Raw genomic sequence first — 15,598 nt, 5'->3', positions numbered from 1 at the left:
AAAGAAAGACCAACTATAAAATATCTCCACATCATTCAGGAAACCAATTGCATTTCTAATTGTTCACCTGGGCTTAATAACCTCTATCCTAGAGAAGGTGAAAGAGCTGAGGAAGATTATTCCTACCAAGTGGTGCTCAGGCCAAGTATATCCCTCACTTCGGAGTGATGGGGAGACCAGGGAGGGAAGGACTTCATGTGAAAAGTACAATTAAAACTAAGCCAAATACATTGTTGGGCCAGACACGGAATAATCCATACATACTAAATGCACGTGTTTATAACACACGGGATACTAATCTGTGGGGTTGAAAAGTAGATGATCCTTAGCTTTGGCAGGACAGAATGGGTAGTGCTTATGGAGGTTGAGGAGAGGAGCCTCTGAGTTGCTAATTTTATTCTATTTTCTTACACTGTGTTGTAGTTACAAAGGTGTGTTCAGTTGCTCAGTCGTGTCCGACTCTGCGACCCCATGAATTGCAGCACACCAGGCCTCCCTGTCCATCACCAACTCCTAGAGTTCACTCAGACTCGTCCATCGAATTGGTGATGCCGTCCAGCCATCTCATCCTCTGTCGTCCCCTTCTCCTCCTGCCCCCAATCCCTCCCAGCATCAGAGTCTTTTCCAATGAGTCAGATCTTCACGTGAGGTGGCCAAAGTACTGGCGTTTCAGCTTTAGCATCATTCCTTCCAAAGAACACCCAGGACTGATTTCCTTTAGAGTGGACTGATTGGATCTCCTTCCAGTCCAAGGGACTCTCAAGAGTCTTCTCCAACACCACAGTTCAAAAGCATCAATTCTCGGTGCTCAGCTTTCTTCACAGTCCAACTCTCACATCCACACATGACCACTGGAAAAACCATAACCTTGACTAGACGGACCTTTGTTGGCAAAGTAATGTCTCTGCTTTTTAATATGCTATCTAGGTTGGTCATAACTTTCCTTCCAAGGAGTAAGCGTCTTTTAATTTCATCACTTGGTAATAAATCACTAAGCAGTAGAGTTATGATTTCTGTCCTTTTTGCTGTATGTTATACTTCAAATAAGGCACTTGAATACATTTTGTAATTAAGGCAAATAATACAAATTATAATAAGACTTTGCAATCTTATTTCCATTTCATGAAAAACAGTCATCAGGAGGACTCCAAGATTAAGTACCGTGGGCCCAGGGTTCAAGCCCTGGGCGGGGAGCTAAGACGCCAGAAACTGCTGGGGAAAAAAGGGGCGGGGGACGGGGGGTGGTATTAGAGTTAACAGTCTCATCATTGAGGGAAGCTGCTCTAGAAACCTTGAGGATTCTGTGTGACCCAATGTGGAATTATGGCCTTTGGGCATCAAAACCGTGGAACTGAGGCAAAGGAAAGAAAACGTGCTTTAACAATATCAACATTTATTATTAGGATGAGCCAAGGAAAAATTTAAAGATCCAGAAATTAAAATGAAGCCATTATGATTTTTCGGCCAAGAAACTGAATGAGACAGATACAGGTGGACACGCAATCCCCAAGTCCCCCACCCCTAACCCCCAACCCCCGCGCACGTGTGCGTTTGGACTTCCCTGGTGGCTCAGACGGTAAAGCGTCTGTCTACGATGCGGGAGACCCGGGTTCAATCCCTGGGTTGGGAAGATCCCTTGGAGAAGGAAATGGCACCCCACTCCAGTACTATTGCCTGGAAAATCCCATGGACAGAGGAGTCTGGTAGGCTACAGTCTATGGGGTCGCCAAGAGTCGGACACGACTGAGCGACTTCACGTTCACGTTTGAGGATTCCCTTGTGGCTCAGATGGTAGAGTCTGCCTGCCATGGAGGAAACCTAGGTTCCATCCCTGAGTTGGGAAGATCCTCTGGTGGAGGACACGGCAACCCACTCCAGTATTCTTGCCTAGAGAATCCCATGGACAAAGGAGCCTAGTAGGCTACAGTCCATGGGGTCGCAAGAGTCTGACATGACAGCGACTCGCACACTGTTCTCTCAGTGGCTTTATTTCTTTAGTCAAATGGAAGTGCTCAGAGGCAAGGGCTGTGTCATTCTTTGTATCACTAGTTTTAGTGCTCGACACACAGTCGTGATCTCTCAATGTGACCAAACTTCTTAGGTCCACAAACAGTCTACGATGCCAACTCCCACACCAAAGCAGAAAGGACTTGCCAAAGCAGGGCGGCGGCGCGGAGGATTCTGGGCGCCGTGGTCCCCGCCGGCTGCGCAGGCGCACTGCCGTCCGCGGCCGCTCCCGCCGCCGGCGCCATTGCTGGAAGCGCTCACGCCCTGCTCTGAGAGCGTCTTGTCCTCGGGCGGCCGCCAGGTATTAGTTGCCCTGGCGCCTGGCCGGGTCCCCCTCACCCCTCCCTCGGCGCTCGGCTCCCGGAGGCGTCGGGGGCGGGGCCGCTTCCGGTGGGGCCTCGGGCCTGGAGCTGACCCGCCCACCTCAGAGGCGGCCGGGGTCGGGCTACCTCAGAAGTCAGCGACCTGGAGGCTCTGGGAGAGGGAGCCGGGCTGGGCGGGGGCGTGACTGGACCCTCCCCTCTTCCCGCGGCTGCGCCTGGACTGAGGAAGAGTGGGCCGAGAAGGGCTTTGAGGGGAGCAGACGGGTTTGGCAGCGTGGAAGTACTGGGGTTCGATAGCGGGAACCTGACAGGTGTCCCCCTCCTGCCTTTGGGAAGCGGAGGCAGCTTTTCCTGCCGGCGCAACTTCCAGATACGCAGCACAGGTTTTTTTGTCTGTTTGTTTTTGTTGCTGGGGCAGCTTCAGTTCAGTTCAGTCGCTCAGTCGTGTCCGACTCTTTGCGACCCCGTGGACTGCAGCACGCCAGGCCTCCCTGTCCATCACCAACTCCCGGAGCTTACTCAAACTTGGAAGACCTTAGTTCCCCGACCAGAGCTTGACCTGGGCCAAGGCAGTGAAAGCCGGGAGTTCTAACCACTGGATCCCAGGGAATTCCCAGAATGCAGTATTATTAACTCTAGTCATGGTGCTGTGCGTTGCAGCCCTGGTTGCTTATTTTATTTTATTTATTTAATTTTCTTGGCCGTTTCATGCAGCTTGTAGGAACTTAGTTCCCCAACCAGGATTGGAACCCGTACCCCTGCAGTGGAAGTGCTGTGTCTTAATCACTGGATTGCCAGGGAAGTCCCTTGGACTTACTTATTTTGTACCTGGAAGTTTGTACCTTTTCACCACCTTCACCAACTTCGCAGCTACCACCCCCACCCCGCCTCCCAAACCATCAATCTGTTCTCTGTATCTGGCAGTCTAGGGTGTTTGTTTTTTTAGATTCCACATTTAAATGAGATCCTATGGTACCTAATTCACTTAGACTTAATCTTTTTTAATGTGGGGTAAGTTAGTAGTCCAGTTTCATGCTTTTGCAGGTCACTGTCCAGTTTTCCCAACACTATTTTTTGAAGAGACTGTTCTTTCCCTGTTGTATATTCTTGGTTCCTTTGTTATAAATTGCCCGTTTGTGTGTGGGTTTATTTCTGTACTCTAATCTTTTCCATTAATCTGCATCTTTCACAATATCATACTGTTTTCATTACTATAGCTTAGTGACATAGTTTGAAATCAGGAAGCATGATACCTCCAGCCTTGTTATTTCTCAAACTTGCTTTGGCAATTTGGGCTCTTTTGTGGTTCTGTACAAATTTAGTATTATTTGCTCAATTCTGTGAAAAATGCCTTGGGAATTTTGATGGATTTTGAATCTAATCTATAGATTACTTTAAGTAGTATGGACATTTTTAACAACGATAATTCTTCCAGGCTTTGAGCAGGGAACATCTTTCCACTTAATGTCTTCAAGTTTTCAGTGTATGCAGGTCTGTCACTTTCTTGGTTAAATTCCTAAGTATTTCTTTTTTAGGCAATTGTAAATGAGATTGATTCTTAAATTTCTCTGTGGTAGTTCATTATTAGTGTATAGACGCACAACACACTTTTTTCAAAGTTGGTTTATTATTTATTTTTGGCTCTGCTGGATCTTCCTTGCTGTGCAAGTTTTTCTCTAGTGTGGCGAGCAGGGGCTACTCTCTGGTTGTGGGGCGCAGGCATCTGATTATGGTGGCTTCTCGTGGCAGAGCATAGGATCTAGGGCTCTCGGGCTTCAGTAGTTGTGGCTCCCAGGCTCTAGAACATGGGCTCAGTAGTTGTGGTGCACGGGCTTAGTTTCTCCGTGATATGTGGCATCCTCCTGGATCAGGAATCAAACCTGTGTTTCGTGCATTGCCAGGTGGATTCTTTACCACTGAGCCACCAGGGAAGTCTCGGATGTGGATTCTTAGTGAAAGTATATTATACATGTAAAGGAGGGACATATTCAGCATAATTCAGCATAGATCCCTTTGGGCCTCCAAAGCCCTGCTGGTGGTGAGAATGTCAAACTGCCCAGGAAGCTCTTATTCAAAAGTAGAATTTCACAAGGTATGGAAAACTCAATTCTCTCTGTGCTCCTGCCCTTTTATATGCCTTGCAGCATCATTCCGCAACTATGCATTTGTTAAGAAAATGTTTTCAAACCTCAAGCTCTTGTTTTCAAACCAAACTCAACATCAACAAGGCCATATCTTTAACCAAAGACAAAAAGCAGAATCAGTGCCTCGGGTATCTGAACAAGATCTCTGCCACTTTGCTTCTCCACAGTGTAAAGCCTTTATTAGGCATATAACATTTTCACTATAAGAGGACTACTGCTCAGTGCTTTGTGCACTGGATTCCACTTTGTCTTATATCGTTATTACTATCCTGCTCCTTATTGTTTGGTTTTGCCTGATATAGAAAGGATAGATAAAAGATCTATTTAAATGGGAGATTGAGAGAAGCATGTCAAGGTTTCTAATATCTTTGGAGTTGTGGTGTTCTTTTTACATGAAGCTGAGGTCTGTGAAACTGTTAGCAAATTGACTCTTCATAGGAAAGACAGGAAAAAAGAGATTATTAGATTATTTCATTGTTAGGTAAGGAGGTGATTGTGGCAAGGAAAGATTGAATTGTTTTATTTCACAACACACAGCAAGTTGATGTAATGGAAAAAGTGTGGGCATTATAAGTAGATTGATTTGGAATCCTACATGGCATTGTGTAAAATGGTTTAATTTTTCTAAGCCTCGATTTTCTCATATGTGAAATGGGAATGTAGTTTCCATTGGGTGATGTGAAGGTCATTGAGAAAGTAGTTTAAAAGCTGCTTGTACCATGTTTGATCTGCTAGCAGTGACTGCATTTAGTAGTATTAAGAGCTACACTAGTAAGAGTAGTATTCCCTCACTGATCTTGGGGATTAACTTGTAATTTTTAGAGAGGTCATACTTGTAATGTCAAGATTTCCCCTTAGTACATCTGAGATTTCCAAGGCAAGATTGGTTTTCATGGCTTATTTCTCTTTCTTAGATTTGTCTTTGCAGGACTCCCTTTTTCCAGAGAGGGGAACCCAGAGGAAGAGATTATGGCTGCTGTAGTTTTTTCAGTTGGACCTCTGGTAAGTTGGGGAAACCTCCTCTGATCTGACCTATTGTCCTGGTTTGAGAGCATGCCTACTTTTCTCAAAGTTGTGTGACTTCTCTACCTCACCCATACCCCTGTTGGTAACTGAATCAAATTGTTTGATCCATGAAAATTGGGTTCATCATAGTAAAGCTTGTAATCTATAGGGAGATTCACTATGCATATTGAAACAAATATCAAGACACCAGATCTCGCAAACAGTATATGCACTATCTTGAGATATGATAGGAAGTCTGGGAAATTTACTTATGATGTTAACTTTGTGTTGTTCCCAGGAAATTTCAGTTATTTATCCGATAGTAGAATGGAGTATTTTCCAATCGGAAAATTTTGTTTAGGAAACTGAAAAAAGAATATATGTACACATATGCGTACATACACACACCTTAATTCATAGGGACTGTTCCCCTTGTGCCCACTCTTAGTGTTCTCCTCTTTTCTACCCATTAAGAAGTGATCAAGCTTAATAGATGACATGGAGAGAAAGAAGATGTTTAAGACACAGTGCTTGGCTGTAGGGAGCTTACAGTCTCACTGAGGTAAGGCTTACAAAAGAAACAGTTACATAATTTATTTAGGTGAATGACAGTTGTTGAGCAGTATGATAAAGTTGATGAGTGATATGTAAGAAAAGAAATGGGATATTAGTATGGGCTAAATCAGTCATGGAAAGCCCAGGAAGATGGTTAGATTTAAGCTGTGACCCAATTACAAGTGAGATTTAAATTGTCATAAATTAATTGTGAGGGTACTTCAGATGAGAAGGCAAGGCTCTGAGGCAGAGAACAGTGAGTGAGCTAGTGATTCAAGATAGATATTTGAGAAAGATAGGATTGAAATTTAGATATTTTCATGTTTCTTAGATCTTGTTTCTCTGAAGACATTTAAGTGTATACATGCATGTGTGAGTGTTTGGGTGTGTTTGAGGTGGGTAGTAATGTGATTAAAGCCATGTTTTAGAAGTGACTTTTTAAATAGAGACAGAAGAAAAGTAGTCCCAATATAATTTGTTATAGTAATGATTCATAATAACCTGTAGTGGTGATCTTTTATTCTTGATAGCAAAAATATATAACATGTAAATAGTCCTTGGAAGACAAATCCTTGGAAAGATAAAATGAAAATCAAAGTGTTTCACTTTATTAGTAGATATAAAGTATTTGTCTAGTATAGGCCTGATCAAACCCATCTCTAATTATCAGAAGTTGAGCTCACATCATCATTGATTTTCTAGAAGCTGAATATTTGTATTTTTAACATAAGAACTTGGAAGAACTAAGATGACATTTTTCTCAATGAAATTTAAAAATAGTTCTGTTACCCTTAATTTTTTAAAATGGCACAAGATCCAAAATCAGTAAGTACTACTAGAAGGTATAGTAAAATTTAATTTAATTTATAAAATCAGGTCCTTATAGGTATACAGTATCTTAAGGTTTGGAAGAAAACAGTGTTGTGAGAGGTCCCTGAAATATTTCCTGAATAAGTATGGAGACATGCCCTCCAACCCCCAGGCATGGTAATGATTTTCCAACTGTAGAAAACAGGTGTTAGTAGCGTTTGAATATTATTCTTGAGTAAGATAGATAATTTTTGAGAAACAGACTTCATCCTCATAGGAAAAAGAACTATGTGGCATCTAATACCCCTTATATGTTTATTTTTGTTTTGATAGATTATTTGTTAGAGCCTTTAAAATCTATACAGTTATATCTTTTTCAGTCTTCTGTGTGTCATTGTCTCAAACAAAATGGAAGAAAGTTATGATTGGATGTTGCTATGGACCTTAATTTCATCCCTAAATAAAACAGTAGAAGAGGTGTATATACACCACATCTGCGGTGGACTGGTGGTGCTTGTTGAGGTGTGCTGTCTGTAACAGGTAGCCAGCCAGTCATGGAGTGATCTTATTCTGTGTCCCCTCAGAGTCCTCAAGTTTTCCAGCCAGAGGAAGATCTTCACCTTCAGGCAGAAGAGCCAGAATTGGTAAAGGTAATACTTTGCGTTGTATCTTAAGGGGAATGAAGTGACAGCTCCTCTTTTACTGCCCTAATTCTTAATGTTCCAATACCATTGCAGGGTCACCATGCATACCATCTTGCTTGATCAGTATAGTAACCCCAGGGCTAGTAGCAGCAATTTGACAGATTTCGTTTCTCTTAGTGGTGGCAGCCCTAATTTGACAGGTGGTCTTGTTATAATTCCTGATGAAAAAGTAGCCTGTGTCACATACTTCACTTCTTGCCTACAGAGGCTCAATTATCTGATTCCATCTTATTACTGTGCAAACTGGATGTTTGCATAGGAAAAGAAGGGCAAGGGTTGATTCTTTTTATTTACTAGTCTCCAGGAATCCTCCAAAGTTGATCAATGAGTATCCTTTTAGTTTTTTAATGAAATAATAATTTTAAATAGATTAGATATTTTTTAAGTCCATTACAGTTATTGTTCTTATTGATGCTCAAGTCTTCCCATGTTTGGCTAGTGGGAGCCTCTTTAAGTTGTCTCCAATGTCTTACATATTGTCCTGATAGTCTTTGAGAGTTTCCTCGCTTTTAATTGTGACAGAAAGTTCCAGGTCCTTGTTTCCTTTAGTGGAATCTGTAGAGGTCACAGTCTAAACTGCATAAAAGTACCTTTTTGGTTATCGTTTCTAGACCTTTTCAGTGGACAAAGCTAGGAAGTATAATGGGATATTTTCCTTAAACTACTTAATGAGTTTATACCAATATTTCCAATTCAGTTTTGAATTTCTGGAGTTTATACATAATCTCATTGATATTGAATCTATATGTTCTTTCTCCCACGTCAGATTTATTAGCTCTGAATGATACTAGTATTCTAATTTGCTTTATCCAACACTGCACACACAATGTGGGTAAATGCTGTGGCTCAGATGGTAAAGAATCTGCCTGCAGTGCAGAAGACCTGGGTTTGATCCCTGGGTAGGGAAGATTCCCCTGGAGTAGGAAATGGCAGCCCTGGACCAGTATTCTTGCTGGGGAATTCCATGGACAGAGGAGCCTGGCGGGCTACAGTCCATGGGGTGGCAAAAGAATCAGACATGACTGAGCAACTAACACACACACACAGTTACAAAATAGCTTAGCATTTCCATCACTGCCACCAGCAATAGGATTATTTGCTGAAAATGTGCTGTTTTTTACAATTCTTTTTCTCCTCAGAATATATCTCTCAAGAGATATACAGAAAAGTTACTGTCTTTTAAAGATGCTCAAAATAGTTCCTCTCTGATGAATGTGTATGCTACCAGTTGATTTCATCTTACTTTTAATTTTTAGGAATTGCTTTTTTAAATTTAGTTTTTCTTTTATAATAATATAAAGTATTTGTATGGATCAAAAGTCAAATCTATAAGGCAGGAAATATTCAAGGAAATCTAGCTTCTGTTCCAGTTCTCTTCACTCTATTTCCTCCTCCCTCTAATAGGTAACCATTAAAACAATTTTATAGCTCATTCTTTGATTTTTTTTTTACAAGATGCATATACGTATATTTTATAACCTGACCAAAAAAGCTCCTCAAGTTCCCATGATTTCTTATTTTTCTTTCTCAGACAGCTTATAATATTCTATAACTACAATCTGAATGATAAACTATGTATTTTATTAAGCCATATTTTATAGAATAGAACTGAAAAAAGTTGATAATATGCATAAGGCAGAATTTTAAGGAAGGAAATATTTGGGTGGAAACTGCTAGTTTTCTTCCCCAGTTTTGTATGTATTAATCTACCTAATAGGTCTAACTGTATAGTCCCCTGAGGGATCTCTGTATTTATTTCAGGAATCAGTGACATTTAAAGATGTGGCTGTAGACTTCACATTGGAAGAATGGAGGTTGATGGACCCTACACAGAGGGACCTGCATAAGGACGTGATGCTAGAGAATTATAGGAATCTTGTCTCCTTGGGTAAGGATAAGCTCTGTGCGTATGTACCTGCCACTGGACCAGATTTACTGAAGATAATAGATTCTCTAAAATACTTAACTGAATTTTGGGTTAGAATTTAAGCATTAAAATCTCAGTCTTAGGTGCATATTGTTAGGAGTTATATTGTCTCTTGCTCTTAACTCAATGGTCTGCCAATTGTAGAGTAAGAAATATGTACTTCATTGTAATCTTAGAGAGTGTTGACAGTCCCTCTGATTGAGGACTAAAGTTTTTCCAGTCATTTCAAGAGTAAAAGTTATCAGTGCCTCTAGAAAGAATGAACAAATCTGTTTATTTTCTTTCTAAACAGATTATTTCCAAACCTAGGATTACAGTCCAGAGCTTCTTTGAGGTACCTTTGTAATTCTCTACAACACTGCTGTGCAGTAGGATATTCTCCTGTGATGGGAATTTGCTGCATCTGTGCTGTCCAGTATGACAAGCAGTAGACACTGTGGCTACTGAGAACTTGAAATCTGGCTAGTAAAATGAAAAACTGAATTTTAAATTGTATATAATTTTAACTAATTTAAATTCAGAGTTAAGTAGCCATAGGTGGCTCTTGGCAGCTGCCTTGGAGAATGCACCTCTAGAACTTCTCATAGCAACTCCACACAGGAGATAAAGAGCAGTTGACCCTGGTTCTTGCTCATAGGCACAATCAAATCCTATTGATTTTTCTCTGAGCAGGGCTTGCAATTTCCAAACCAGACATGATATCTCATTTGGAGAATGGAAAAGGACCATGGGTGGTAGTGAGAGAAATTTCAAGAACCCCCTTTTCGGGTGAGTTAATAAGAAACTGGAGGATGAGATTTATTTAAAGTCAGTAGATCTTGGATGGAGCAGAATATTTGAAATATCTGGGGGTATCTTTGTTCAAAGCTGTCTCAGAGGAAAAGATTCTCCCCATCTCATCCTCTCTCCTTACGCCTCCCTCCTGCCTTTTCTTCCTCTCTCCCTTTTTCTCTCCTTTTCCTTCTCCCTCATCTCTGCCCTGTACTTGTAGTCCCCATCCCATCCTATTTTATTTTCTTGGGAGCATGATTTTCATAATTGTTCTTTCATTTCTTCTTCATTCTTTCAATTCTCTCCTCTCCAGTTAACTTTATATTTTTCTCATTTGTTTAACTGCTGTGTATCTGATATCTCTTCTTTCATTTTCCTGAAAGTGCTTTCTTAAGGATCATCACTGATTTCTTTTAAGCTAAACCTGTTGACTGATTATTTAACTTTCTTCACTTACAAGCCTGCTGAACCCCCCTCCACTCTTCCAAGATCTTAACTTATTGAGAATATGAATAAATCATTTGAGAATCAAAATACAGTATTTATCTATTTAACCAATATTTACCTTTTTAACTAAGATTATTTTTCTTCTACTTAAAGAACACTGTTCAGTACTCTCTTTTATTCAGATATGCTGGTGTCATATTCTCTCCATTTTTCTTTTTCCCTAAAAAAAATCCTGTCACCTTAATTCATTTAGATATTTAAATCATCTAGGTTTTAGTCCTTGGGTTCTAGAGTGGTCTTTTTTGGTGACCCTGAGTTCAGACCTGTGTCTCATCCTGTGAATTCATTGAAACTTCTACTTGAGTTTTAAAATCCTCAAACCATTTCTTTTTTCATAAAACCATTTTACTAACCACAGATTTTGATTCCATTTTTTTTTAATTTAGATGTGATTACTTGGAAATAAAAATTTTCAAAATAAAAATTTCAAGAAGTTTGAAAGTGTTTTAAAAAGTAAAATATTAAGTTTGCTTATACAAATAAATTATAAGACCACAACCACCCAGTATAATTGTTTAAGAAAATTTTGAAACTGTCAGAAATTTTCTTAAGACCCATAAAAAGGTTGCAGAACTACTCTTGGTAAAAGTAATTGTCGTTATTTGTAATATTCACAACTATATTAATTTTGACTAGTTCAGCCTACTTTCTGAAAAATCAGTGTCTTCCATAAATGTTATGTAAAAATATACAGAAAAGAATATTTTTTAAAAAATAACATATTAATGTATAACTGAATCACTTTGCTGCACAACAGTAATTAATACAACATTGTATAATAAATAAACTGTACTTAAATAGTTAAATACAATTTTTAAAATCTAAATTGAGAGCAAAAAAAAAAAAAAAGATACATACGAAGACTTGAAGAAGCTATTCTGACAAGGAAATGTCAGAGAAAGCCCTCTCAGAAAAGCTAGTGAACAAATAATGAGAACAAGTGGGAAGTGTTGTTGGGGGTGAATGTCTGGTTTGTGGAGTAGATGGGAATCAAGGAAGTAGTTACAGCTTTTGAAGAAGCTCTCTAAAGAATTTGACTCTAAAAGGAATGGGAAAAGGAAGAAATATTTGAGAAACTTGGATTGTAGAAGGGTTACCGGGAATAAATTTTTTTTAATAGGAAGAAAACTCCTTGAATTACTGCTATGGTTCTTTGCTCAATCAGCCACCCTTAACCCTACCCCCTTCTTCCTAGAAAATAAGGCCAATTTGCAAGCAGTTAAAAACATATGTTCATTATCAATTCAAGCTTCCCTTTTGTTATCCTGTTAGTACAATCTCCTCAACCTAGGAAATAGGAGTCATTTGAGTTTTCTTTTTTTCCTCCCAGAGTTGGAGACCAAACCTACAACCAAGAATACGATACCAACAGAGGATTTTTCTAAAAAACATTTATCACAGGATGCCATTGTAGAGAAACTCACAGAGAATGGTCTATGGGACCCCATAATGGGAGGATTATGGAAATGGGGCGACAGGATACTGAGACTGCAGTATAGTCAGCAGAGTCCTGTAGGCCAAAAAACAGTTAAACACAAGAAAATCCCCACTATTCAGAAAGGCTTTGAGTTTGGAACTGTTCTTCCAGAACCAGAAGTTATCACAGAAGAGCCCCATGGCAAATACCAAACACATGATGGAAATTTTACAGAGGGTTTAGATTTGATCACAGATACCCATCTGAGGAAGGAAATTTGCAAGGATACAGAAGGCAGCAAAGTCATAAGCCCTGCCTCAGAACTCACTTTAGAGAAAAAACCCAGTAAGAAAGAAAAACCCTATAAATGTAGTACATGTGAAAAGGCCTTCCGTTACAGGTCATTACTCAATCAACATCAGAGAACTCACACTAAAGAAAAACCTTATGAATGTAATGAATGTGGGAAAATGTTCAGCCAGCCTTCTTATCTTAGTCAACATAAAAAAATTCACACTGGAGAAAAACCCTATAAATGTAGTGAATGTGGAAAGGCTTTCATTGCTTCTTCATCACTTATGGTGCATCAGAGAATTCATACTAAGGAGAAACCTTATCAATGCAATGTCTGTGGAAAATCTTTTAGCCAGTGTGCGCGCCTTAATCAACACCAGAGAATTCAAACTGGAGAGAAGCCCTATAAATGTAGTGAATGCGGGAAAGCTTTTAGTGATAAATCAAAACTTGCAAGGCATCAGGAAACTCACAATGGAGAGAAACCCTACAAATGTAATGATTGTGGGAAAGCCTTTAGGAATAAGTCATATCTTAGTGTACATCAGAAGACCCATACTGAAGAGAAACCATATAAATGCAATGAGTGTGGGAAATCTTTCAAGAATACCACAATCTTTAATGTTCATCAGAGAATTCATACTGGAGAGAAGCCCTTTAGGTGTAATGAATGTGGCAAAGCCTACAGAAGTAATTCCAGTCTTATTGTGCATATCAGAACTCACACTGGGGAAAAACCCTATGAATGTAGTGAATGTGGGAAGGCATTCAATCGTATAGCAAATTTCACAGAACATCAGAGGATTCATACTGGCGAAAAACCCTATAAATGTAATGAATGCGGGAAAGCATTTATTAATTATTCATGCCTTAGTGTACACCACAGAATGCATACAGGAGAGAAACCTTATAAATGTAATGAATGTGGAAAGGCCTTCATGCGTTCTTCATCTCTAATTATACACCAGCGAATTCATACTGAGGAGAAACCTTATCTCTGTAATGAATGTGGGGAATCTTTCAGAATAAAATCACACTTAACTGTACATCAGAGGATTCATACTGGAGAGAAACCATATAAATGTACTGACTGTGAGAGGGCATTTACCAAAATGGTAAATCTCAAGGAACACCAGAAAATTCACACTGGTGTGAAACCCTACACATGCTACAACTGTGGAAAATCCTTCAGAACTAAGTCATACCTTATTGTACATCAGAGGACCCACACTGGAGAAAAACCATATAAATGTAATGAATGTGAGAAAGCTTTCACTAATACATCACAGCTTACTGTGCATCAGAGAAGGCATACTGGAGAGAAACCCTATAAATGTAATGAATGTGGGAAGGTTTTCACAAGTAACTCAGGCTTTAATACCCATCAAAGGACACATACCGGGGAGAAGCCATTTAAATGTAATGACTGTGGCAAAGCATTTAGCCAGATGGTACACGTTACAGAACATCAGAAAATCCATAGTGGAGAGAAACCCTATAAATGTGATGTCTGTGGAAAAGCCTTCAGGAGAGGTTCATACCTTACAGTTCATTGGAGGACACATACTGGAGAAAAACCTTACACGTGTAAGGAATGTGGGAAAGGTTGTATTACTCTATCACAGCTAACTCTGCACCAGAGAATTCATACCGGGGAGAGGCCCTATAGATGTGAAGAATGTGGAAAAGCCTTCAGAACTAACTCAGACTTTATTGTGCATCTGAGGATGCACACTGGAGAAAAACCCTATAAATGTAGTGAATGTGGAAAAGCCTTTAGGAGTAGCTCCAGCCTTACTGTACATCAAAGAACACATCAGAGAGAAATTCAGTTAATATAGAGAACAGCAAATCATTGTTCAGACAGTAACAAGAATCTTATAAACTGTATATTTTATGAATGTGGGAAAACATCCAGGAGCAATCACCAGAAAATACACACTAAAGAGACGCTTTATAAGAATGTAGAAAAGTAGTTGGTCATCTTAAATCTTAGAAATTATGAGAAAATTTATAATAAAAAGGGCATGTGAAAACCTTCATCCAAATTTCATATTTTATTCATTTAACAAGTTGTCTTCAATGATTGCTTATATATATATTTATATATATGTTCCTATTGGCCTGTCTATATTTCTTATAAATCTGGAGGTGCTCTTAATGTATTTGAGTTATTAATCCTTTCTCATGTGTGTTCCAAATGTTTTTCTTAACCTAGTATTTGCCTTTGTATTTTTTATATAGTAAAAGATTGTAAGTCTTTAATTCTTTATAGTAAAACATCTTTTCCTTTTTATATTCCTAATTTACTCAGTTAAAAGGACCCATGTAATCCCCAGGTTATATATAATCTCTTAGATTTGTTTCTGAGATTTTTATAATTTTATTTTTTACCTTGAGGTCTTAATCCATCTGGACTAGATGGCTGTTCATAGAAAAACAACTCCAAGTGCATTAACCTATAACAATGTTATGAACCTAAATAAATAGTACTCAGGGAAGTACATGTTAAAACAACCCATGAGATGTTACTTCCACTTCGCGGAGTTGGCAGAAATTAAGAGGTATTTTGCTAGTGGAGTTTGGTAAACCATGTGCTCTTACAAAATGGTTATATCAACTTATATTTCCACTTGCAATCCAGCTATATATTTTTTAGATTTTTAAAATGTTTAAAGGCATTTTGACCCAGCAGTCTCACTTTGAGAATTTGCTGCACAGAAATAGTAGCATCAGTGCAAAAGTATATGCATTAGTAAGGATGTTTGTTAAAGTATTATTTATAGAGACAGAGATGAAACCCAGCTGGAGACAAAGTGAATGCCAACTAATTGGGGAATGGGTGAATTAACTGTTATATAGCCATACCATGGAACAACATGAGAGTAATTTTTTAAATGAGTTATATTTACACTAGTTGACTAAAAGGTGTTGCCTCAATTTTTTGGTAAGTGCTTTATTACAGAGATGTATATGTACAAAATTTCATTTTTGTTAAAGTAATGATCACATGCATTTATGTGTATATGTGTGCATGTTATTAGATGAGCATGGAAACAGGTAGCAAGAATATACACCAAGCTGTTAATATTGATTACCTCGAAGGGAGGGAGGAAAGGAGAAGCGTAAGATAA

General features: G+C 39.1%; 1 protein-coding gene across 10 annotated transcripts; it reads left to right on the top strand.

The window, feature by feature from the left end:
- Nucleotides 1-2,228: 2,228 nt before the first annotated feature.
- ZNF624 (zinc finger protein 624) lies at nt 2,229-14,506 on the top strand. Of its 10 annotated transcripts, none has more exons than XM_086358727.1 (7): nt 2,229-2,308; nt 5,389-5,476; nt 5,954-6,041; nt 7,429-7,494; nt 9,310-9,436; nt 10,148-10,243; nt 12,084-14,506. In XM_086358727.1, the coding sequence occupies exons 5-7, from the start codon at nt 9,367-9,369 to the stop codon at nt 14,303-14,305; spliced, it is 2,388 nt and encodes a 795-aa protein (XP_086214853.1). In that variant the 5' UTR covers nt 2,229-2,308; nt 5,389-5,476; nt 5,954-6,041; nt 7,429-7,494; nt 9,310-9,366; the 3' UTR covers nt 14,306-14,506. The 10 variants fall into 10 exon arrangements, 9 of the variants coding, with proteins under 9 accessions (XP_086214853.1, XP_086214848.1, XP_086214855.1 ...); XM_086358728.1 differs by lacking the exon at nt 2,229-2,308 and adding an exon at nt 2,356-2,713; XR_015147854.1 differs by lacking the exon at nt 5,954-6,041 and having other exon boundaries at nt 9,768-10,243.
- Nucleotides 14,507-15,598: the final 1,092 nt, after the last annotated feature.

This window comes from Bos grunniens, chromosome 19, assembly GCF_055505025.1.
Source record: "Bos grunniens cultivar Pamir isolate PY7600 chromosome 19, Bosgru_T2T1.0, whole genome shotgun sequence".
Taxonomy (NCBI): domain Eukaryota; kingdom Metazoa; phylum Chordata; class Mammalia; order Artiodactyla; family Bovidae; genus Bos; species Bos grunniens.
The sequence above is the reverse complement of the archived record's forward strand: the minus strand, read 5'-3'. Positions and strand labels throughout refer to the sequence as shown.

Coding starts and splice junctions, on each gene's coding strand:
- ZNF624 (XM_086358722.1), top strand. CDS start 5,444: ATGGCTGCTGTAGTTTTTTCAGTTGGACCTCTG. Junction 7,495..9,309: donor AAGAGCCAGAATTGGTAAAG/GTAATACTTTGC, acceptor TATTTATTTCAG/GAATCAGTGACATTTAAAGA. Junction 9,437..10,147: donor TAGGAATCTTGTCTCCTTGG/GTAAGGATAAGC, acceptor TTCTCTGAGCAG/GGCTTGCAATTTCCAAACCA.